Source organism: Ictalurus punctatus, chromosome 9 (assembly GCF_001660625.3).
Source record: "Ictalurus punctatus breed USDA103 chromosome 9, Coco_2.0, whole genome shotgun sequence".
NCBI lineage: Eukaryota > Metazoa > Chordata > Actinopteri > Siluriformes > Ictaluridae > Ictalurus > Ictalurus punctatus.
The window spans coordinates 14538622-14563325 of NC_030424.2; the positions used below are offsets into that span (position 1 = coordinate 14538622).

At 39.2% G+C, this 24704-nt stretch overlaps 2 protein-coding genes across 4 annotated transcripts in view; both read left to right on the forward strand.

Annotated features, from left to right (window-relative positions):
* sptb (spectrin, beta, erythrocytic) overlaps positions 1 to 5852 on the forward strand; it is a 30018-nt gene extending 24166 nt beyond the window's left edge. For both annotated transcript variants that reach the window (XM_017476718.3, XM_017476717.3), the window contains 10 exons: positions 101 to 345; positions 436 to 574; positions 698 to 782; positions 1487 to 1683; positions 1761 to 1834; positions 1921 to 1984; positions 2098 to 2348; positions 2487 to 2660; positions 3355 to 3397; positions 4515 to 5852. In XM_017476718.3, the coding sequence (XP_017332207.1) occupies positions 101 to 345; positions 436 to 574; positions 698 to 782; positions 1487 to 1683; positions 1761 to 1834; positions 1921 to 1984; positions 2098 to 2348; positions 2487 to 2660; positions 3355 to 3397; positions 4515 to 4703 (1461 nt within the window). In that variant the 3' untranslated portion in view covers positions 4704 to 5852. The remainder of the gene's footprint in view (positions 1 to 100; positions 346 to 435; positions 575 to 697; positions 783 to 1486; positions 1684 to 1760; positions 1835 to 1920; positions 1985 to 2097; positions 2349 to 2486; positions 2661 to 3354; positions 3398 to 4514) is intronic.
* Positions 5853 to 7622: 1770 nt separating this feature from the next.
* The window catches only part of ccdc88c (coiled-coil domain containing 88C), a 62930-nt gene continuing 45848 nt past the window's right edge, over positions 7623 to 24704 (forward strand). Inside the window, exons 1-3 of one of the 2 annotated variants that reach the window (XM_017476480.3) lie at positions 7623 to 8257; positions 9938 to 10038; positions 12960 to 13068. In XM_017476480.3, the coding sequence (XP_017331969.1) occupies positions 8192 to 8257; positions 9938 to 10038; positions 12960 to 13068 (276 nt within the window). In that variant the 5' untranslated portion in view covers positions 7623 to 8191. The remainder of the gene's footprint in view (positions 8258 to 9937; positions 10039 to 12959; positions 13069 to 24704) is intronic. The other variant, XM_053682939.1, reaches the window with a different exon arrangement.

Below are 24704 nucleotides of genomic sequence, written 5' to 3' on the forward strand. Positions count from 1 at the left end.
GAAATATGAACCTTAATTTTGCTCTATTTGGCATATATATATATATATATATATATATATATATATATATATATATATATATATATATATATATATATAGGTACAGCAGTTCCAGGACACTGCAGCGCGTCTGCATGCCCAGTATGCTGGAGTCCAGGCAGATGCCATCAAGGCAACAGAGAAAGAGGTGGTAGATGCATGGAAGGGTCTTCTGGCTGCCTGCGCAGGTAGACGGAAAGAGCTGGAGGAGACAGCAAACAAGTTCCGTTTTTTCACCATGGTTAGGGATCTAATGGCCTGGATGGAAAGCATCATCCAGCAAATAGAAACTCAGGAGAAACCCAGGTGAGCTCGGACTTTCACCACAGAGAATTAAAGTAATGTTATGAATTTTGAACATTTTTATAAACGTGTTTTTCCTATGCACGAGTACAGAGATGTGTCATCAGTGGAGTTGCTAATGAAGTATCACCAAGGGATCCGTGCAGAGATTGAGACTCGTGGACCAAAGTTTAATGATTGTGTGGCATTAGGGCGGACTCTACTAGCACAGAAGCACAGGGATGCAAATGAGGTAATCAGATACAGCACTATTGGAGCTTTCATATTCAGATCTGTAGTATGGGTGTCTAAGAAGATTGATTTGGTAAATTTGTAATTTTCTTGTGTTTCTTTTTCATTGCTGTGTCTCCTGTAGATCAAAGAGAAGTTGATGCAGCTACTTGAGAAGAGAGAGGAAATGATGCTTAAATGGGATGACAGATGGGACTGGCTTAGACTGTGTATGTGCTCTTGAATTATTCAAACACACATCACTTATGTTTAAAGTCCTGTGAAGTACCTTGAAACGTGCAGCGTTATTCGATGTCTTGACATCATTTCCACTTAATAGTCAGTACGGGACATATTACATTTTTTAAATAGCCAATAGAATTTAGCTTACCTCACAGCCTGGGCTAAGCCGTAAAATTCATGAACTGGCACAAGTACCTTCTTCTTCAACGCGAATGAATTCAAGCCATTTCTTTCTTAACCAACTTACAGTAGGGAAATTTAATAAAATGCATGCGTTTGAACAGCCAAAGTTACATTTACGACCCATGCTTGCTGATGATCTCAACAACAGCAACTTTGGCAAGGTGATTTTTTTATAATGTTGTGGTGGGATGCTTCAGATTCTAGACAACATTTGACTGGACAGAAAATCTGATGGGAAGCTGAAGTACAGTATGATGTCATCAAAATTGTTGATCCATATTAGTGGTAGAGAGAGATTGTAAATTCTGAATGCATATATCTTCTAAATGCGAATTTTGTAATTGTTTTGGCACACACTAGCTTATAGATAGCCTTAAGGCTAACATGTTTGTAAAGCCACAAAATTTCAAATCTGAGTTCATGAAGACTTTAACACTTCATGCACATTCTACTCTTTATCCTTCATGTATACATAAGCCTGTAAACTATTGTTAATGTCTCCCTCTAGTGTTAGAGGTGTGCCAGTTTGCCCGAGATGCATCTGTAGCAGAAGCCTGGCTGGTAGCTCAGGAGCCGTATGTGGCCAGTAAGGACTTGGGTGAGTCTGTGGATGAGGTAGAGAAGTTGCTCAAGAGGCACGATGCCTTTGAGAAATCCACTGCCACCTGGGAGGAACGATTCTCTGCACTGGAGCGCCTTACAACGGTAAGGGCAATCAAGCTTTGACTATGTATGTATAAGAGAAGGTGTGCTTATAATTACTGTTTTTTGTTTGGTGCTAGCTTGAACTGATTCAAATCAGAAAGCAGCAGCTGGAAATTCAGCAATACAGAGAGGAAGAGGAAAAGGACAGCAGGTAAAATTCAAGTTCAAGTCAAACACTTTGTGGACAGTTTATCATCCACAGCTTAAATTTATTATCCCTGCACCTTTGACTCTTAGGAGGGATGACACAGGCTATGTCGAAGAGTCCTCACGTTTGGACACAATTGAGGAGCAGTCTCTTGTCAGTGAATTTTGCCACTTTGCCACTCCATCTCCATTTTTATTCTATATCTCTGTACCATTTAATGGTCATTTATCAAATCTTTCTTTTTACACACCTGTGTCTGTGTTTAGTCTGGCATGGCAGCAGTAGATCCAAGCTCAGGACATGGAGATAGCACTGCAGGGGACTCAGTGGTGCCCATGATTTCAGATATTCAGGAGAGTGTGGAACTGGAACCCTCAACGTCCACCCAGGCTACCAAAGAGGCAGAGCGTGCTGCCACTCTTCCCATTATGCCTACACAATCCCAGCCACCCCTGCTGCAGGGAACCCTCACACGTAAACATGAGATGGAGGGACCTAATAAAAAAGCAGCCAATAGGTAATGTAATGTATACTGTCCTCAGCTGATGCTCTCGTGTTGATCTAAAATCCACTCTTATATAAAAAAGAAGAAGAAGAAGAAGAAGAGGCTGTCATACAACATGAAGTACCTTTCACTTCTCTCTTCTTATCTCAGGTCGTGGAACAGCATCTATTTTGTTTTAAAGCCTGGCCAACTTTCAGCCTACAAGGATGCAAAGAGTTTTGCCCATGGTGTTACATACCATGGAGAAGACCCGCTGTCACTCCACGATGCTGTTTGCGAGATTCTGACCAATTACAAGAAAAGGAAGCAGGTGTTTAAACTGCGGTAAGCATAGCAAAATGTACTGTTCGTTATCAAACTGAAGTAAAAGAATAATTAGTCGCTCTGTTTTATGACATACATGAGAAGTTTACTTATCCTTAAGGCAGACTGAAGAAGACAAAGCAGAATTACAAGCCACAAACATGGTAAAATAGCGATTAGCTGTTAATATTGGAAGAAACCAAACTTATATGAGTTCAAAGGTTTGTATTTCCCTTTCTGAATGTGATAGTAATATTCTCTAATACCAAGCCCTTGCCTTGTCTTATTAACTGCATCCAAATTCTCATATATTCACTTTTGGATAATTCCAGTTGTAACATTCAGCTCCAACAGCCTACCCGTTCCTGACATTTCTGTTCTCTGCCAGATGGCTTGGCAAATCTTTGGCTATATATCTAGAACAGTTCCGCCACATGTCATATACTGTCTTCAGGTCTACATACCAAGAGACTGAAATGTTGTTGGCAGAACTTTTCAAAATGTTATTTTTGCGCAGTGTTTAGGATTATTATCTTTAAAAATCATGGGGAATGCAAAATTTTGAACTATTTCATACAGCTATGTGTATCTGTCAATGGTAATTGAAATAACTTCAGTGTCTTGGGACTTCTTTGAAACCTAACCAAACTTATTCTTTATTTAGCCATCTGGAATGAAACATGAAACAATCCTCTGTTGTTTTTGCATTCTCTAGGCTTGGAGATGGAAGTGAATACCTATTCCAGTGTAGAGATGAGGTCAGTTCTTTCCCAGAATACACTTTTAACCCTATAGCCTATTTTACACCAGAAGCGACACATGACGCCAGTCAACCTCTCTGCAAAGGGAGTGGTGCATTCATTTATGTGTTTAAACATCTGTTCTGAGTGGCAGATTATAAACATGCCTTACCAATGTATATGATCGCGCCTGCATTCTGCACCATGGAGTTTCAATTTTAACTGCTATTCCATTCCCCTAATGTCCTCATAACTTTAAAGTAACCTTGTGATAAAATGTGATGGTGCGGAGAACATTCTGGTAACCTTTAGGGCACTTTCACACCTAGTAGTCCATTTTCTGCACCTGAATCAGAGTGAAATTGACACTTTTTGTTCATATGGTATTTGGTTTGGTTTGCTTTCTCACTGCAAACAATTTAACAAACCGAAAAGCAACAACAACAAAAACATTGTCCAAGAGGTGTATAGAGTAATCTCGTATAATCTTGCGAATCATATTATTTCCTTTGTCAAATCATCCTGGTCAGTTATCATATAACCTTAAAAGAATGTTGTGTTTTGAAGTTCAGAGAATGTTTTAGGAACAGTGCTGACTTTGTTAGTCAAAATAGAACATTCCCAGAACATTATAAAAGGGTTCCCAAAAAATAGGAGAACCATAAGAACCAAAGGAGAACCATATGCCCAACGTTAGGGAAATGTTCTGTGTTTGCAGAGGCACTCTCCACCACAATCATTAAAGCACCAACCGAGGGAGTATCCAGTACCAGAAACATGTAGAATCTGCGTCAAAGCACATTAAAGGTGTTCTGAAGGCTTGTGGTGGCCCAATAGCTTACTAAGACACTTTATTTTGTTGTTGTTTTTTTTCTCATTTAATTTGACACAGATTATGGATTGTTTAAATAATGGAAATACATTCCATAATATAGCAAAATATAGTGTTCTGTATGTGACAGAAGTACAACGTAAGCAGAAAAATTGTGCTTGCTATGTGTTTAGTGTAAAATATCACCCGGTAAAGAGAACGTATTGAAAGCGGTGCCACAATTTACTTTCAGTTTTCAGTTGCATGTGTCTAAAATTTTAAAGGAGTCATTTTAATATTCTCGGTGACATATTACTTCCACAGGAAGAACTGAAGATCTGGACTAAGGCCATAGAGAAGGCAGCAGAGAATGTGGCAGAGGAGCAAGTAGAAGGGCCTTCAGAACCTCAAGCCCAGAGCTTGCCCCTTCCTTCATCCTCAACTGCCTCAGACGTTCCCTCTGCCAAGAAGGAAAAGGAGAAGAGGTTTACTTTATTCACCAAAAAGAAGTGAGAGGGACCCTTATAGGTCAGGACCTCAGCGAAAGCACGCAAAAACCACAGAGGACAGACAGTGGGTTGGTGAAGAAATGAACTGATTTATATTAACATGCTACATGCATTAAAAAAAACAACAACAACAACAAACATTATGTTAATTTCTATGATTACAAATTACACTTGTGCCTGTATGTATGCCAGTGAACTGTTGCAATGGTCCACTTGTTTACTTTTTTAACTTTACTTTTTTTCCGTAAAACATACCAGATTCACATTCAGACAAAAGCACAGGAATGCTGTTTTCACACTCAACCAAAGATTGTTTGTTTGTTTGTTTGTTTTTGCATTACTTGATCTTCTGTTGGGCATGCTTTCTTAATATTATATAGTAGATTTATAATCACATATTAAGCATTTTGTCAGTTTGCCATACTTCTCAAAATGGTTGTAAAATGTGATACTGTGCTCTTTGTGTTGGAACTTGTACAATGTACAATTTACAATTGGACGTTACAGAGTTTGTTGTAAATGCCAATTAGCCATAGGTTTACTCAGGAGGTTTAGTTTATACACTGTACACTACTGTATATAATTAATACAAGTGCAGTATGCACAGTGGTCAGCAACCTTTTTTATTGTTCAAGTTTAGCTTTTCCCCCCATGGAATTAGGATTAACTTTCTGCAAAATAACTAGAAGGTACCTTGCTAGACAAAACAAGATGGCAATGTACTAAGAATTGTCCAAAACCTATAATATGTGTAATGTTATTTTTTCTAATGCATGAATGGATGTGTTTATTTTATATGGTGCTATGTTATTACACACAGCGGCCACAGCGGTCACTGGCTCTTTCCTGACTAATCTAAATTTATAGCAGCTATCAAAAGCATGCATCATGTCTATTGTTTTAATCATATCAGATGAATACCATGTTTTGTAAAGAGTATAATGTTGGGTCAGTGATGTTCAATGCAATCATTCAATTTCAGAATGTATATGGAAAGAATGTGTAACACCAATTTGAATGTAACATACAGTAGGAGGAAATGAAGCCATGGAAGAGGAAAAGAAGACAGTAAAGACTGGTATTTAGTGGATTTATCAGGGAAAAGATATAAAGTTATATGTTTATGCATAAATAATACATAATCAAATCTGAATTGTTTTAAATGTCTCTTTTTACATGTGTATTTCCATCAGCACCTCTTAATGCAGTGGTAGTTTGTGGTTTTCCCTGCCCTAACACACCTGATCCAACAAATCAGATAAATGAACAGACCCTTTCTGAGATGACGTTGGTGTATTAGAGCAGGAAGAACACTAAAATGTGCAGAGTTGGTAGCAACTATTAACTTCTTATGGTGCAGTGGTGACCAACCCTGTTCCTGGAGATCTACCTTCCTGAAGACTTTAGCTCCAAACATAATTGTGCCCGGGGCGCACGTGGTTAGCACGTTCGCCTCACACCTCCAGGGTCCGGGGTTTGAGAGCCGCTGGGGCCATGTGTGTGCGGAGTTTGCATGTACCGGGTTCCTCCGGGTACTCCGGTTTCCTCCCCCAGTCCAAAGACATGCGTGGTAGGCTGATTGGTGTGTCTAAAGTGTCCGTAGTGTATGAACGGGTGTGTGAGTGTGTATGTGATTGTGCCCTGCGATGGACTGGCACCCTGTCCAGGGTGTACCCCGCCTTGTGCCCGATGCTGCCTGGGATAGGCTCCAGGTTCCTCGTGACCCTGAAAAGGAGTAAGCGGTAGAAGATGGATGCATGGATGGATAATTGTGGCCACCTGACCATCTAATCATTGCCTTAAGAAGTTCTTGAGCAACTAAAACAGGTGTGTTAGAATTTGCTTGGAGATGAAACCTCCAAATGTGGTTTGTGCCTCCAAATGTGTTAGAACACATTTTAGTGTTCTTCCTTGAGATGAGATCTCCTTGGGATGAGATCTCAAGGAAGAGAGTTGGTGACCACTGCCTTGGTGTAATGTAAACCTGCAGAACAGCATGCCCCACACCTCATCTAACTAGCTTAGTTTCAACAGTGTTGATAAATTGTTTTTAATCCTTGGGAAAGCCAGTCATTCTAAATAAACTGTTCAAACACTAAAGTAGTAGAAGATAAATGTATATTGTGTGACCCATATCTATGTCATTCACTGATCTACAGTACCTTTTTTTTTTTTTTTTTTACTTAGTTCCTATTATGCGAGCAATGCAAATAAAATGAATGGAAAGGTATCTATGAAGAGCTACGAAAACCTGCAAAATGAAAGCATTACCTTGATGAACTGATAGACACAGTACAATAATGTGCAGTACAGAATTTCACTAATGATTTAATCTTTCCTTTAAACTGCACACTCTCAGAAAAAAGTAGTCATCGGTACTATTAGCACCCCTTGTTGTTGGGGAGGCACACATATTTTGTACCTTTTAATATTTATCCTGTGAGTGTAAATGTGGACAGTGTGTACCTTTAAAAATATATTTAAGGTCGCTACATACATTACATAAACTGTAATGACCTTTTGGAACAGAGCTTTAAAATGTACACTGTATGCACATTTCTAGTTAAGATATACACGCTGAAGGTAAAGTTGTACCAGCCCAGTCACAAGGAATGGCACACATTCGTACTCTTTTTATTTTCCCCCTCTCTCTTAGAGTGTAAACTTACAACTGGAAACGTCTGAGGTAAAGTTTACTTCATTCTTTAATTCATGGTAATCAGGTGTGAGACCTAGCTGAGGCTAGCAGAGGGTGCTATTGAACTGAAAGCCACTTGAGTAACCTGCCTCACCGTTTGGCTTGTTAGCTACGTCATTTTTGAATGAACCCCGCCTCCCGACTGTCATTCATTGGTTATTTCTCTCAATTCGGAGGCGGTAACTTATTTCTGATTGGGTATTTGGCATGTCATTGTGCCTTCCTATTCATGCTTAGCACAGGTTCAATGCTCAGCAACAAAGTAACTCAAGTGAAGCGTGTGGGAAGGAGGTGAACTTTATTTCTTTTGCAAACACTTGCAGGCCATAACTTTTTTTTTTTTTTTTACTCCTTATAATGTTGTGAGATTCTGCGTTTGGATTGCGGGTTTCGACTTATGCGCGTAACATTAAAAAAAACTAATTTGTTTTTAAATTCGAGTTTATTATTTGTCCGCTGTAATGTAGGATTCACTTTGTTCAGGACCCTCGCGCGGTGATCATGTCTCAGGAGGAAATGGTGCCGTGAATGTTTATCAAGCAACATCTAAAAGCGCCGCGTTCTAGTTCCTGGAAAGTACCTTGGTGTTTTATTTCTGCGCTGCACGTTTTTTTTTTTTTTTGGAAGACGAAGCATCTTTCTGGCGCTTAAAGGATAAACATGTTTCTCATTTTTAACTTTGGTGTCATTTTGCTCACCGCGGTATTGTCCTCTGAGCAGCGGTGTGGAGTTTAGGAAATGTGCTAGTGAACTGTGGTACAAACGCTTTTTGGAAGTTCTTGCTGTTTCTCAAAATGGATGTAACTGTAACTGTGTCTGAGCTGATGGCGAACTTCATGGAGTCCCCGCTGGTGGTTTGGGTAAGTCTGAAATGGAAAAGGGTGGAACATGAAGGAAGACACAGCACCTGCTGCTGCTGCTGGGTGTGTTATTTTGAAAACAGACCTTTTAGTATTGCACTGCATTGTAGTGTTTATTGCAGGTAAAACCTAAACCAGGCAATGCAAACCAGGCACCAGGACCTCTAAACCTCTCTGTTTGATAGACTAAATGATGGCTTGGCTCATTTTAAGAGCTTATATTTTCACACGATACCTTTCAAACACTTTGCTTACTAAACCATTCTGCAATTCTTGCTGTTTTTACTATTCTAACTGTACCACATGAACATCACACTTACACGTGCTTTCAAGACACATGTTATGTTTAACATATTTTCCACATGTGGTGCATGTGTTTGTTTGTTTAGTTATTTATTTATTTATTTATTTATTTATTTATTTTTCATTATTATTTTTTTAAACCACATGATTAGTTTTTCAGATGATTTCCCTGCGTGGTTATTTCATTTTCACACGAGATCACATGTTTGTGTTTACTTGAGTTCAACCTCAGGGCATAACATGGTAAAATTCACCTTCAAATGTTTTATTTTCATGTGATTGACATAATTTTATGTGATTGTCAGTAATATCACATGTGTATGTTTGTTTTTATTATTTATTGGATATTTTTATTACCAATGTACAACGCAGTTACTTTCTGGATTCTTAATGTGTAAAATCACACGAAATAAAAGAAACAAGAAATGCACAGTTTAGGAAAAAATTTTTTTAACTGCAAACCTTTTTGTTAATGCAGATGCACATCTGAGTTATGAACACTTCACGGTTAGTTTGTTTCTAGGGACTGTAGAATCCTACAACAGTGTGTTTTTGTAACACCCTGTGGGGGGAATAGAAAGGGTACTAAACTGGACCATTCCTTGTTACTGAGGTTGTATCTTCAAGGGAATATATATATATTGTACATTTAGTGTGTATCTTTTACCTAGAAAGGTACCTATATTGCTTGTGTGGTATTATGCATTTAATGTTTCTTTAACTTAGAAAGGTGCTTGTGTACATTTATTATGTATCTTCTACCTAGAAAGGTGCATGAAGTGTACCTTTTACTCTTAACAAGGAAATGATGGTCCATTTATGTTCCTTAAATCTTTTTAAAAGTACACTATATCCATTTTTTGAGGTGAAGTGTGCATATTAATTGTACAAAATGAGTACCACCCCAGCAACAAGAAAAGGTACATTTTAGTACCCAAGAATGCAAAGTGGGGAACTTGTAACTATCCAGGGATAGTTACAAGATAGGGAAAACCCTCGACCCATCCGACTCTTGCGTTACACTGAGCTGAGTTAGTGTATAGAGGATGGAGTCTGTGTGTTCATGGGGAGGTGGTCACGCTTGCTGAAATGGTTTGATGAAACCTGCGGAACTTCCCACGACCCCTTCACCGTGGCACTGCATCCTGTTTGGCTGCCTCTCATACTGCTTTCTCCCCTCAGCCTCCAGCCTTTATGTTTCTGTGTAATATTTTAGCGTTTGCACAGCAGCACGCTGCTGTACACAAGGTCTCAGTGCAAAATTGAAAATGCTGCTATGTTTGGAGGTGTTGATTGACAGCAATATGGCATATAGTGTTTGTTCTCGCGCTTACGCCTTGTTGTTGTAGCCATAGTAAAGTTCTACTCTTTCTACAGGTGAAGACCTTTGGGCCACTGGCTTCTAACTCTGAGGACAAGCTCTCCATGTTCATGGAGTTAGTGGATGGGGTCTTCCTTCATAAGATCATGACACACATGTGAGTGGCCCCAACAGCAGTTCATACAAATGTTTGTGTGTGTATGTGTAGTTTAATCATGCAGCTGTCGTGTGGCTTGTATTTCTGTAACCACATCCTATCTCTCTCTGCTTGATATCAGACTGGGTACCGACACCATTTCTGCCTTTATGCTTCATCACGCTCAATCAACATATAAGTATTGTATATCTACAGTGTTTAGTTACCTGGAGCTGCTAATAAAAGTGGTAAAGGGATATATTAGGGATGTAAGATGAGGGAGATAGTTAAGGACGTGTTGGATCATTGCTAATGTATTGAGCTTTCATTTGGCGCCTTTTATTAAAAAAAAAAAAAAAAAAAAAAAAAAAAATTGTAGCTCAGAATGACTCATAAGAAGTTTCACTTTGCTCTGCTGTAAGATCTGAGGATTGTAGGTGACTTCCCTGCTTCCTGTTCTGAAAACGTTACGTTTCTGATGATAAATGTCTTTCCTGCTGTGGAAGAGGCTTTGCTAGGGAACAGGACATATAATGCTATATTGCAGTGGTGTTGGAAATCTAAAACTGCACCTCATTCTCGGTGTGTTTTTGGTATAATGACGAAGTGGCGCAATCCTAATGTAGGAAGGTGAGGAAGTTTTGGTAAATTGAAGCATTCTGACCTCCTAAATTGAATACGGTTCAAAGTACACATAATATTAGCATCGAACCCTTTTAGTCTTTCAAAACAATTTTCCAAAGTAAGTTTTTTAAGAATGTGATTTCAGTCAGGTTTGCTTTCTGATGGTTGTGAGTTTGCTGTTGTCCCTACTGCTTTGTCATGCATTCACTCAGTGTTTGTGTCTTTGTGCTTTTCCCAGCTGTGCTAACTGAAGTGTCCCAGCGTGACCCTGTAACCCCTCCCCTACCCCCCAAACATCCATTAACCCCATTTCCATCAAGCTGCCCAGTCCTCTCTGTTATTAATGAATATGACTACTGCTCCTCAGACAAAGAAAATATTTTGCTCATAATGGGGGGTTTGTTGGGACTGGAGACATTCAGATAAGGACATGACATGTGCTTGTATTATGCATGAGCTCCACTCTGAGAGTCTGACGATCCCATTCAAGATGGCCTGTGTTGTATAAATTGTATGCATGTCTTACTACTTGCTGTGTTACTGTGAGATGCACTTTATAGAATATCACATGCATTAAAAAGCTTTGTATTTCTGGAAAACAACCTTAACGAAAATTCAGTTTTATTTTGTCTGGGGAAAAAAATGTTTGCCTTGCACCTCCACAGTCGGGGGTTCTGTTCCTGCCTCCACCCTGTGTGTGCAAAGTTTGCATGTTCTCCCCATGTTTTGGCGGTTTCCTCCAAGTACTCTGGTTTCTTTCCCCAGTCCAAAGACATGCGCTGTAGGCTGATGGCCATCTTTGTCCATAGTGTGTGAATGGGTGCGTGTGATTGTGCCCTGTGATGGTTTGGCACCCTGTCCAGGCTTTTCTCTCAGTGTAGCATCATTGTTTGCGAAGAGGTTTCGTCCTTGGTCTCAGTGTTTGTATTTGCATATTAGTTTGTATTTACATCTTTCTTTTTCTTTCAAAAGAACTTTCTGTGTCGGTATGTCTGTATGTGTTTATAACGTGCTTCCTTACCAGTATGCATAAAGATCTACGCCGTATAGAGGGCAATGTTATTCACACTAACACGAACATGTCCTGTCTGCAGTTGCCCTTTCTGTGTACTCTATCCTTTCTCTAGATTTTTCACCAAACAAGCTCTTGTTATTCTTCTGTCATTTCCTTTAATTATGGCTCCAAAGGTATTCACACAGCAGTTGTCTTGACCTAAACACTGCAAAGCACTGCAAAGGGACAGCAGGGTTGAAAAACGGTCATTGCTATTAACTAGGTTTTTTTTATTTATTATTATTTTTTTTATTAAAGCAAGTAGGACTGGTGAGCCAGACTGGCAGAATTTGCATGCCGTTCTCACAAAGCGAATGTAAATGAGGCTGGGACAAATAAGGTTTGTGTGGGAGCTCCACTTGTGTGTGCCAGAGCCAGTCTGCTGGTCGAGCTGCCCCGATAACTAGAACTCTGCTCACTCTAAGGCACACATCAAAATACAAATTTTATATGGGTGTAACAATAAACAAAATTCTAACTTGAAACCATATTGTAGTGTCTCAATGCGATGCATTTTCGATACCGTAAAAATAGGCATTTCCTGAATATGTGCGTTAGGTTTCCATCTTCAGTCGATTAAAACATTCAACACTGCAAAAAGTACAACAGCTGAAACTTAATAATGACTGTGTGAGATCCATTCAAACTCTTCGCAGCATATGGCGAAACAAAACAAAAGCTGTTAGTTAAGCATTAGCTCTTTGGTTAAACGTGTGTGTGTATGCGTGTGTGCTAGTGTGGAGGGTTGCCAGGTCTCCGCACAATTTTCTCTCCAACTGCAATGTGAAAACTGCACAGAAATACCTGAAACTAGCCCAAGAATTCAGCAATTGGAAAAGCCCCCTTACGAACCCCCACCTGCCACCTTCCACCCAATTTATTTTGCGTTGGTAACAAGTATCAAGTTCGCTATGGTGTGCACGTTTTTAATTTGTTGGCTTTTATAGGATGTCACTCTCAAAGGGGGCGTCATGTTTGAAGCACGGGGTGCTTTATTTCACATTCACGGCTAGCTAGTGAAAGTCATGCGACTGTTTTTGTTTGTTTGTTTGTTTTTGTGTGTGTGAGATTATATGTTTACTTGTATTACTTTTTTCAACAAAGCTTGAGGTGAAAAATTAAGCAGTGTGTGTTGGGATTGGTTGTATGGTAATGTATTTGCATACTTGCTTATGTTCTTTAGCATGTTGTAGTTGCAAAATTTGTTTCCTGTGAACTAACTTTAAGATTTCACCCCCCCCCCCCCCCCCCCCCCATCCAACAGAGACCCAAATCCTACGAACCACCGGGTGAACAAACAAGTGAACAGTGATGTCAACCTCAGAATCCAGAACCTCAGCACTGTTCTCAGACAGATCAGAAACTACTACCAGGTAAGAGCACAGTGGTTTGATGTTCTTGCGCATCAGCGTAGGACTTCCTGCTTACTATGAATAGTCTGCTAAAAGTGTACCTCCGGATTTTTAGACATGGTTCGAGATGGCAGCTGGTGTGCAGACCTAGTATGGCAATTTCACTTTCACCGAGACACTGGTAGATTTAAAAAAAAAAAAAAAAGTTAGTCATCCTGTTATTGTTCAACATACTAGAAAAAGTACAGCATTACTAGACTTGTTTAGTGGCTATAATTGTTTTACTGGCTTTATTTAAAGTTCAAGTGAATTATTTTAGAAGGTAGAGGGCAAATAGGGTGGTCTGAGTTTTTGAAAGTTTTACTAGGCTTGTAATGATCTTAATGATAGGAATTAAAATGAGGGGAAAGGGAGGGTGTTCAGAAGAACAACTATCTTTAGCACAAATCCTCCAGTTTCATCCTGCATCCTGATGTGTGGTTTAACAGAACACTTTTTTAGTAAGTGGCTATAATTTTGTGGTTATGTGGGTGGATTTTGTGTCCCAGCAGTGTTTTGGTTGATTCTGGGGAGTGCTTCAAATTTTAAAGGGGTGTTTCCTAAACCTGAAGCCTTATTTTATGACCGACTCATCCCTACGGCATTCGCTTCTCTACAGAGTACCTATACAACTGCTAGAGAAAGGTTAATACAAAACCATGATGCATGCTTAAAATGTACCAGTATATATAAATACATAAAAATGCTGGTTACCAGACCCTTCAGGATTTCTGCAATCGCAGAAATTAGTGCAAAATCCAGCAAACTCCGCAGTATTCAGAGGAGCTTGCAGTTTTTCAGAATTACAGCAGATTTTCCACAGATTTGGGCAAAGTCATGTCATGTCATCACAACATGCATTCGGCCAAAGTCCTCTTCGATTCCCATGCGTCGAACACGAGTATAGCTGAAGGGTTCAATTTACCGACAAGTAGTTTTCCACAAAAAAACCCCTCAAAAATCGCAAAATCATTTTTGGCTGCAACAATCCCAAAAAACTCCACAAAATCCTGCACGGACTGGTTTACTCTCTCTGTCTCAGCCTTACTACTTTCTTAGGTTTCAGTGAGGGGGGGTCTCTCATTTTTCTTTGCAATTTAAATTCAGGAGTGTGCTGACTGTGGTGTTAAAGAGAGTCGGTAACACACAATTCACTCCTTCTAAAACGGGCCTCCTCAGAAGCGTATGTAAATTTAGACATCTGTTTTAGACCTTTAATCAGGGATTTTGAAGCCCATTCGAACCTCACCCAAAGCACAGGTTTTTAAAACTCGACTCCAGTCTGATTGCTGTAAGAAGTCCTTTCTAACAGGATTTTAGCGTGATAAGACCTGACCTATTTACAGTAGCAATGAGGATCTGTTTGAGTTGGAAAATGCAAAGCGCTTCTGTAAGTCACCCTGGATAAGCACATCTGCCAAATGCTGTAGAGGTAAAAGCAAAAACTTGGTCAATGCTAATCAGAAACAAAATAACACCTGATATCGTTAGATAACAGTCATTTGCTAATTAATATTTCATAGTATTAAAATCCACCTAAAATGGTGTCCTAATAACACCAATTTGCAAATGTCTAAGTTTCCTTTCTGTTGTGTTAAATTACAGTGATCTAAATCAAGTTTCGGGTTTACTTCACGTTCACACTTTTACACACTTTCTAATCTAGACTATGGTGTTGTCCATGTGAGTGACTCGCGTGAGGTAACGTAAGGAGGAAAATGCCGGCTGATACATGACGGCCAGTTCTAGTGTGATCACTTTTCATTTTGTAGGCCTGCTGTGTGGGCATTCTTAATAAGTAACAGAGCTGTGTGTGTGCGCATGTGCGTGCACGCGTGGGTGTGGGTTCTAATTTAGATGCACGTTTAACTTGTGGTAAATACACTCTACAGCATGCACTTAAACCTGTCCTAACACAGCACTTCTGTGTGTAGCCAGTATGACTAAAGGCTAATTCACACTACACCGCATCAGCAGGTTGCTGTGCTGTTCAGACTTCACAACTTGCTGTCTTGTAATCAGGGGTCATGGTCATTGTGTTCACACTATGTGATTGCTCGGCGATAGGGGGTCACACACTACATGATCTGACAACGACTCTGTCACCCGACGACTCTTATCTGCTGTCCAAACTATGTTTTTTTTCACGAAAACACATGCGAGAAGTTGCACGGATAGTTTAAACAGGAGTTGTTTATTTGAAGATGGACGTAGGAGAGAAACATGCTGTGCGAGGATGCGTAAGGATCTGTGCTGAAGAAACCCCAAAATGTAAAAGACAAGCTCCGTGACTTGTCTGCACTTTTCTTCTTGCCATCTTCTTTTTTTTTTTTGTTGCGTCTTCATTGTCGTCTTGGATGTTGGATGTTAAAAAGTTGTACAGCTCCTCGCCTTTATGCTTCTGCCAAAGGTTTCTCGGGGTTCTCTTCCTCATGGTGACCTCACCCCATCGCTTGCTCTCTCATTGGCTATAGCTTGTTGCCGCAATCACTGCCAGTGATGACGCTTTTCGCACCACAGGATGTTGAGTCGCCCGACAGATCCAGATATTTAGCATGCCAAATACCTGTCTGGTGTCGGTGATGCCTCTGCGATGCATCGTCGAGTAGTTCACACATACCGATCAACTGCTGATCGGTGAGTGCCGATCAAAGGGTTTTTATTGGCAAGCTCATCAACTTGAAAATCAGGCTTAAAATTGTGTCATGTGAACTAGGCTTAAGGCAATCAGTGTGGATATGTGCAAAAATGACCACCATAACTTTTTCACTGAATGTGAACTAGATAGGCACCTTGTTTTGTGAAACCTCAACATCAGACTGCAGTCTCATAATGGCAGTCTAAACAGCAGCCTACAGAGCATGAAACATGTCCACTGTTCAAAGCAGCAACATCTACAGGTCAGCACTTTCCTGATCAGGAACAGATGTGTTGTTTTAGCTTACGTTAATCGCACCCCCTAATCGCACCCCCACACCGACCGTCACTCCCAGGACAGCGAATGGTTGGTGTAGTTTGAAAAATAGCTCTTAGGTCCCCTGACTTGTTATTTTAAGGAAATCTAGTAAGTTGTCAACGGAAATGCTTACCACTTGTACTACATTAGCTCGCACTTTAGATTAGAGTCAGTTTCCCTCTGCCGTTCAGTCTGATCCCATTCTACCCCTCCACTCTCAGCCTCCAATGAAGTGTGTAGTCTCAGGCTTTTTTCAGCTTTATTTAAAGACTCATTAAATGTTATGTTTTCAAATGTAAAAATCCCTGATGCTTGGTGACTAATTAAATTACAAGTTCTTAATAAGATTCATAAAACAGACTGTGCAGTAACGTGATGTCAGACTGTACGATGTGGTTAAAGAAAATTACTACGTTCTGCTTAGGTCATCAATCGGTGTGTTCTGGGCTTATGCAGAAAACGAGGTTGCATAAACGCAAACAAACCATTGGTGTCATAGTAGCAGTGCTACTATGTTTTAAAATGCACAGAAGAGTTTGGAGCAGTTTCTGGAAATGGAATGGAAAGCTCGTTGTTTAAAGTGAGTTAATAAGGATATTGTTTGTGTCCGTTAATATGCAGATAGCTTTATGACTCCCTGTGCATGGGGCCAAGCACGTAGGCTGGTACTGTTATATTATTTAATGTGTGTTAGTATTTCAAAAGACTGCTTGCTATTAGTAGCTGTTTTAATGCGTTTTGCATCATACTATTCCATCCTGTAATTGGTGACTTTTAGATGATCAGCAGTCGTATGGAGTTTTTAATAAAAATTTGATACTGTCAGTGTTGTCTCAGGCTGGCTTTGGTTGCAATATCTCTCTCACACACAAAAAATCATTATTTATTTATTTTTGTTAGCAGCAGCAAAATATACAGTGTAAACTTGGCTTAAAGCTGTTTAATTTATTATTTATTTAATTGTTGCTATTGTATTGGATTTTGTAATGGCAGTATTCCAGCAGTCTGCAGTAATTACGTGCACTACCTAAATAAATGAATAAATAAATAAATAAATAAATAAATAAATAAATAAATACTGTTCTGTGAATATTCTCAGAAGTTCTAGACACAGTTGAATGTCTTGCAGTATCTGCAAAATATGAGTGGGGGAGGAGAGGGATCCTAAACTTTTATTTTTATTTAGTACTGTCCTGAATAATCTATTTCTCACAACAGATGTTTACATCTAGTCCACAAGACACAATAATAACTGAATTTACACAAATGAACCAGTTCAAAAGTTTACATACGCTCGATTCTTAACACTGTGCGTCGTTACCTGGATGAACAATGACTGTGTTTATGTTTTGTGATAGTTGTTCATGAGTCCCTTGTTTGTCCTGAGCAGTTAAACTGTTCTTCAGAAAAATCCTCCAGGTCCTGCACATTCTTTACTTTTCCAGCATCTTCTGCATATTTGACCTCTTTCCAACAGTGGCTATATGATGTTGAGATCCATCTTTTCACACTGAGGACAACTGAGGGACTCACAACTATTACAAAAGGTGCAAACATTCACTGATGTAAACTTTTGAACAGGATGATTGGTGTAAATTCAGTTATTATTGTGTCTTGTGGACTAGACGTAATCTGTTGCGAGAAATAGGTTTTACAGGAATAGAGCTGCAACAACTAATCGATTTAAATGGATAATAATCGATTATGAAAATCGTTGTCAACTGATCTCATTATTGATTAGTTGGTCTGTGCGCGGCACTGGCAGATTTACTCATTACGTTACTTCTCTTCCGAAAACACTCTTCGGAGACTAAATATTAAAGTTGTGTCCCAAATGAAGTACTGTACACTTACACTGTGCACGGAGTACTCTACCGTCTAGTGTGTGGATTTTAGAAAGGTAATATCTCAAATGGAACACTAGTGGGTTTTTACTGACCGGAATTATAAGCCACTTCCTAGTCGCCGGTGCTTGACGTCACACGCACGTATGGCAACACCGCTAGCTTTAGCCTCAGAGTCACCGACAATGACTTTCTTCAGTTTACTGTTTGCCAGCGTAACCTTTTTTTCCCAACATGACCCGTCTGATGAGGATCAGACGGAGGCAAAATAGTCACGTGACTGATGAAGAACGTGTGCGACCTCGAAGTACTATAAGGCAGGGAAGCATTTTATATTAAACACTGCCAAGAAGATTTATAAACTTTATAAAGCGGAGTTTGTGGAGCACGGAAGCATGACAGTGATGCGTTCGTGAGTTGCTTAAAAGGTTTAATTTAATTTCAGTTTATTGTCATTATATGCTGTATTTGTGCGCTTGCTTGAAGTGTAACTTCTGTAGTTTATTATTAGGGTAGTGAAGTGTTAGTAACGAGGTCGCGTTGCTGATGCGGTGATTCAGAGTGTAGCGCAAGTAAGATCTGTAATGTCTAATTAAAACATTATGATCGAAAGTAAAATATGTCTAAAGGCAGTGAGTAACAGAAACCACAAGGTGCAGTGAAAATGGTTTTATTATAATTTAGGACTGGAGTTTAATTCAGTGCTTTTTGTCTGTCCATAAAAAATAATGCTATCTTTCTATCTTATTTAGTTAGCTTATATTTATATTATATAAGTACTTATGCATTAATTTTTTATGGATTCACAGAAAGTACCGAATTAAACTACAGTCCTAAATTAATAATGTGTGTGTGTGTGTGTGTGTGTGTGTGTGTGTGTGTGTGTTTTAGGTTTTTTCTGTTTTGGACAAACAGTTGTGTAAAGTTTTAGTCTGTAAGTTTATATTTGTAACACTCAGGATTTTATTTTAAATAAACAAAAAAAAGGCACTGAAAGTTTGCCCCGCCCCATCCGATTAAGCGATTAATCGAAAAAGAAGAAAAAACCTATCGACCAAGTAATCGATTATGAAAATAATCGTTAGTTGCAGCCCTATTCAGGAAATAAATAAATATATAATGCACTTTTTATGATCCCTCTTCTACAAGGCCATATGTAAACTTACATACGCAACTCAACTTTCTTTAGGTTTCTTTAGCACTGGCATGGGAAAAGCAATGTGGACAATTGATGCAGGTCAGACTTTTTTTGTGATGCATCATTAGTTTACCAGTTTGTGTTCATGTATCCTATGGCGTTCATTGGGTAGAAACGGTATGCATATTTTTTTGCTACAGGCTTTCTGAGAGAAGTTACATTTTCAAATTCGGTTACATTATGTTACAAAAAAATTTTGTAATAAGAAATCCTGACATTAATTGTAATGGCTTCCACTTCTAAAAGTTAGCTATGAATGAAAGAATGAAATGTCCCCTACCTATCATTTTTATTTTTAAAGTAAATGAAACGTATGTAAATAATACATATTTGTATAATTAAAAAGAGTGTATTGTTCATTCCTAGCATACATTGTAATGGCTATGTGACCCACACCAACCCATGCTCCAGAATATAAATCCAATCCATCACAAATAGCTAGGATTGTATACATTTATTCATTTAGCAGTGTAATCCATGTTGGTACTGTCTAAAAGAGCAGTTCATTTTCTGTGAGAAGTTTTTGAGCTTGAATTGATGTCGCTGTATTAGTGTTATTGTAGGTTAAGTCACCAGCATCCAGTGAAGTATGTGTCGCACCTGTAATTTTGCTTACAGTTTACTCGTTCATTACTACGATAAACCCACGAGGCTGGGGACATGAGGAGCGAGTGATCACTACTCTTTTTGTGTGCACACTATCATCCTAATTTAGTTTATGGACTGAAAACACAATTAAATGATCTCTTTGATTTGTAACTCATACTGATCTCAGCTATTCAGCTCAGTGATGTGGTTTGAGATAACTGAGCATCAGCACCTAAGTGTATGTGTTAGTCACACAGGAAGTGTAACTGATAAAGTACAAATAACTTGAGCAGAAAAATGTTGACACTGATATGAAGAGCACCATTTCTTTCTTTTTTTTTTTTGATAAAAGTGCTGTGTCATGCCAGAACTTTGTAAAATCGCAATATTTGCAATCAAAGTAATTTTTTTTGGGGGGGAACAGCCCAACTATTTTTGTCTGTCTTGTTTTTAAACTACGCTCGTGCAAAACTTCCATCCAACACACTAAAGTGTTCTTCACTTTGTCCCTCTGTTTGTGCCGTCATCTCTTTACAGATTCCCTCAAAGACAAGCCCAGCTGCAGTATGACGGCTCATTTGTATAAATATATTTCATGTAATTCCTTACCTTGGCCATTACCAGGGGTTCAAGAAAGCAAAGTTAGTCCTGCATTTGTACATGCAGCTTGTACTTAATTAGTCAAAACTATTTCATTAGTCATAACGTAAGCTAGATAATGTAAAAAATAAATTGTCTGGGTAGTTGTTTTACTGTAGCTTTAAAGATCTGGTTGTGAAAAATCTGTTACAATTTATGGATAAGTTATGCAAGTGTTTTTTGTTTGGACAGTTCATGACCAGTAAACTTTGGTTCTTTGCGATGTCTAACAGTGTATTTCTGTGAAAGTAGAAGTTTCTTGCCATGTTTAGTGATGAAAAGATTTCTCTAAAAAAAATCCTGCCTCACAAAGCTAACAGAAATCAACTGAAAGGCAGACGCTGAGGTCAATTAATGCTCCAGTGATTTGAAAACAAAAGCATTAGATTCCACACACACATTCTCTCTAAAGCTCTGATATATTCCTGACCCCCTGCAAGACATCCTGGCAAGCCTGTTGTAGGTCTGAATTGGTGTGAAATTTCATTCCTGCACTTCCAGCTCCCGTATTATACCTGTGTATTGGTCTGCACTACAGTCACTTACTTTGCCCATTGTCCTGTTTTAATACTTACTGTACTGTCTTGTTGTGTTTGCACACGTTTTTATGTGCACTTTATGTGGAATGTGTAGATCTTTTTTTTTAGTTCTGTGTCATCACATGTGCTTGGTATGTTTTTTTTTATGTAGCAACATGGTCCTGAAGGTTTCATTTCACTGTGTAATCACGTTCCGCTGTGAAATGACAATAAAAAGCCACTTGACTTGACCATACCTGAAAGAAGTATGGAGAGAGATGCACCTCCAGATTTACTGTATGACTTAACACATAGCCTTTGTGTCATAATAGAAGCCTTTCCCCTTAACCTGCCTTTGACCTAGATATCATCATCTTTAGTAGATTCTAATAATCAACCTCACAGACTGACTCCGCAGACCTGCATGAACACTGCACTAACTGATCATATCTGACATGACTGAATTCTTTCCTTCATCTGGGTGCATTAGCCGGCTCGCTTGATACTATTGGCTTAGTGGCGTGTTTTGATCTCTCAGTACAAAAGCAGTTCGACTGTAGTGAGACTGCAGCATCTGCGTTCAGGTTGGCGATGCAAACACTGACTTGTGGGATTTACAGTAAAACACAAAACGGGCTATGCTAGGGAAATCACTGCGCAACAATAGTTTGATTTTTGTTGGAGAGAGGTTTTTCTTTTTTACCTAGTGCACTGAAACTATGACTCATTGACAATTCACACTGGCGTCGGTTTAGGATGCATCTACTATACTAAGCAGTATGGCTTTCTATTTAATGGTGTCAATGTAGTTTGAGAATGTAGCCCTGAATTGTTTTCCTCTCATTGGTGCAACCGACATTACAAATTGTCCTTCTACAAGCAGCTCTCACTAGTGGTGGTTTTTTTTTTAAATTTTATTTATTTATTTATTTATTTATTTATTTTCCCTCTCTACCCAAGATAATGAAGTTCCAAATTTTTATTTCTGTAGCTTTAAATAAACCACCATGTATTTGTTTAGGGATTAGTCTGGCCTAGCATTGAGCAGGACAAATGAATCTTAAAAACTTCTGTCTGTATAACACCGTATTTTGATAAAACATATATTTTTTAAATTTAATGTTAAGACCCGTTTTCTAGGTTGGAGGCCCACTTACTATACTACTGTTCATACCCAGGGATCATCTCCTTGCTTTTGCCATTTAATTCTCCAACTTTAAAAATGAGATTAGCTCCCAAGTGACCCCATGCTCAACCACCAGAAAGCATGCCCTTGAGAGATGGAGTTGCAGGCAGTAAGGACAATTAGTCTCTACGGGGGGAGGGGTGTCATGTTGGATTCTCCTTGCCTATTGTCTACAGAGAGAGTCTGCATGTGATCCAGTGTGCACTGTAAACTGACTCCGCTCAAGGCTGCTATATCAGACATGCAAGCTTGCTGGGGCCCTTGTTGAGCGTCTGAATGTAATGAACTGTATCAGGCCACAGCTGAACCTAGCACCTTGCTAACTATTTCCTGTTCGATTGTTTATTTGCACGTCAAATTAAATTGACATGCACTCTGCAGTTAAAAGAAGTTTTGGTGGTGGCCAACGTGTCCGGGAATGATAACATTTATTGGACAAACTGGAAAAAAAAAAATCCGGTCATCACATTTCGGTATTTATATTGCACTGTAACGTTTTGTACTATGCATAGTATATGTGAATATGGGGGTGGGGCATGGTCAAGCTTCAGCTGTGTGTGTGTGTGTGTGTGTGTGTGTGTGTGTGTGTGTGTGTGTGTGTGTTTGAATGAGTTGAATAATGCAAACAAATCAGCATATACGTTACAGGAGAAGCATATTTGTGTAGGCAGAGACCTTATGTAGTCAAAAAACAAAGTGCACTTTAAGTTTCCAGATGATTGCACTCATTCAACCGAAAAAACGTGCCGCAGCTTTCCTTACGTAGCGGATAGTGAGGAGCTATATCGGGCTCGGATGCTGAATGCAAAAAATATGATGTTTACATTGCCAGCAGCCATAGCCACAACCACAACTTAAATTGATTTTAAAGTGTGCCAGCAAAATTCGCCTGCGGAGATGATTATGCTGCCATCTGACTGTGACTGAGGTCTTGTTGGGCATAAGAGGAAACATTAACATAAACAGTAAAATGTACAAATTAATTTTGGTTATGTTTGGGTATTTGGCTGATGTTGGCGCCATCGCATTACGTGCATTTGACATAATTTGCCCTTGACCGGGAAACAGCATATACTTCCGATTAGTGCAATACCGAAAGTGTGTCATTTGAGACAATGCTACTCTTCTAAAATTCATACACTAGACGGCAGAATGGTTAGTGCCTAGTATAAGTTTATATTGTATAGTATGTTATTTGGGACACACTATTTGTCTAACCTGTGTCTGCTTCATGTTAATATTTTTACCGGACATTGTGTACGAGTTTTTAACTTTATCTGACATTTCGAATTTTTAACGGTCAAAAAACAGTATTTTCCCAGCTAACAGAAACTAATACACTCACTAAGCACTTTATTAGGAACCCTACTAATATTGGGTTGGGTCTCCCCTTGCCTCAATTCTTCATGACATGAATTTCATAAGCTGTTTGAAACATTCCTTTGAGATTCTGGTCCATGTTGACCATTCTTCCATGTCCCAAAGCTGTTCTATTGGATTCAGATCGGGTGACTGGGAAGGCCAGTGAAGAACACTGAACTCATGGTCATGTTCATGAAACCAGCTTGAGACAACTTTTGCTTTGTGATATGGTGCATTATCATGCTAGAAGTAGCCATTAGAAGATGGGTCAATTGTGGCCATGATGGGACGCACATGGTCAGCAACAATACTCCGACTGTGGTGTTCAAGTGATGGATGATTGGTATTAATGGGCCCGAAGTGTGCAGAGAAAACATTCTCCACACCATTACACCACTTCCACCATCCTGGACTGGTGATACAAGGCAGGTTGGGTCCATGGATTCATGCTGTTGGTGCCAAATTCTGACCCTGCCATCTGTGTGTCTCCACACAAATCAAGATTCATGAGACCAGGCTACATTTTTCCGGTCTTTAATTGCCCAGTTTTGGGGAGTCTGTGCCCATTGCAGTGTCAGTTTCTGCTCTTGGATGACAGAAGTGAAACCCGACGTGGTCGTCTGCTGTTGTAGCCCATCTGCCTCAAGGTTTGAGGTGTTCTGCATGAATTTCTGCGCACCACAATTGCACAGAGTGGATATTTGAGGTACTCTAGCCTTTCTGTCATCTCAAACCAGTCTGACCATTCTCCATTGACCTCTCTCAACATGGTGTTTTTGTCTGTAGACTCACAGGATTTTTTCTTTTTTTTCTTTTATCACACCATTCTGAGTTAAACTCTAGAGAATGTTATGTTTGAAAATCCCAGGACAGCGGTTATAGAAATCCTCAAGCCATCCCCTCTGGCACCAATAATCATGCCACAGTTTTGCAATTTATCCCCACTCTGATAAAATTATAAAATCTTCACTTTAAAAAAAAAAAAAAAAAGGTTTATATCAAATACAATAAGGAAATTGAGAATATTTTGAGTTCATTTATGTGAAATAAAATCTGTCAATTTATGATGGATGCTGCGAACATTAGACAAGTACACATTAGATTCAGCTAACTATGTTTATTGAGGATGCCGCAGAAATATTTTGGCCAAAAATGGTCAAAAACTGCACTTTAAATTTTTCGATTGAAAAGAGAAACAAGGACACAAATTTCGACCTAATAAAAGGGCATTCAACTACTGTAGTATTACCTAAACCTGAAATGGACGACTTAAATTGCAATTTTTAAAATGGTAGATCATGAGCAGGGGAAAAATGTATATCGCACA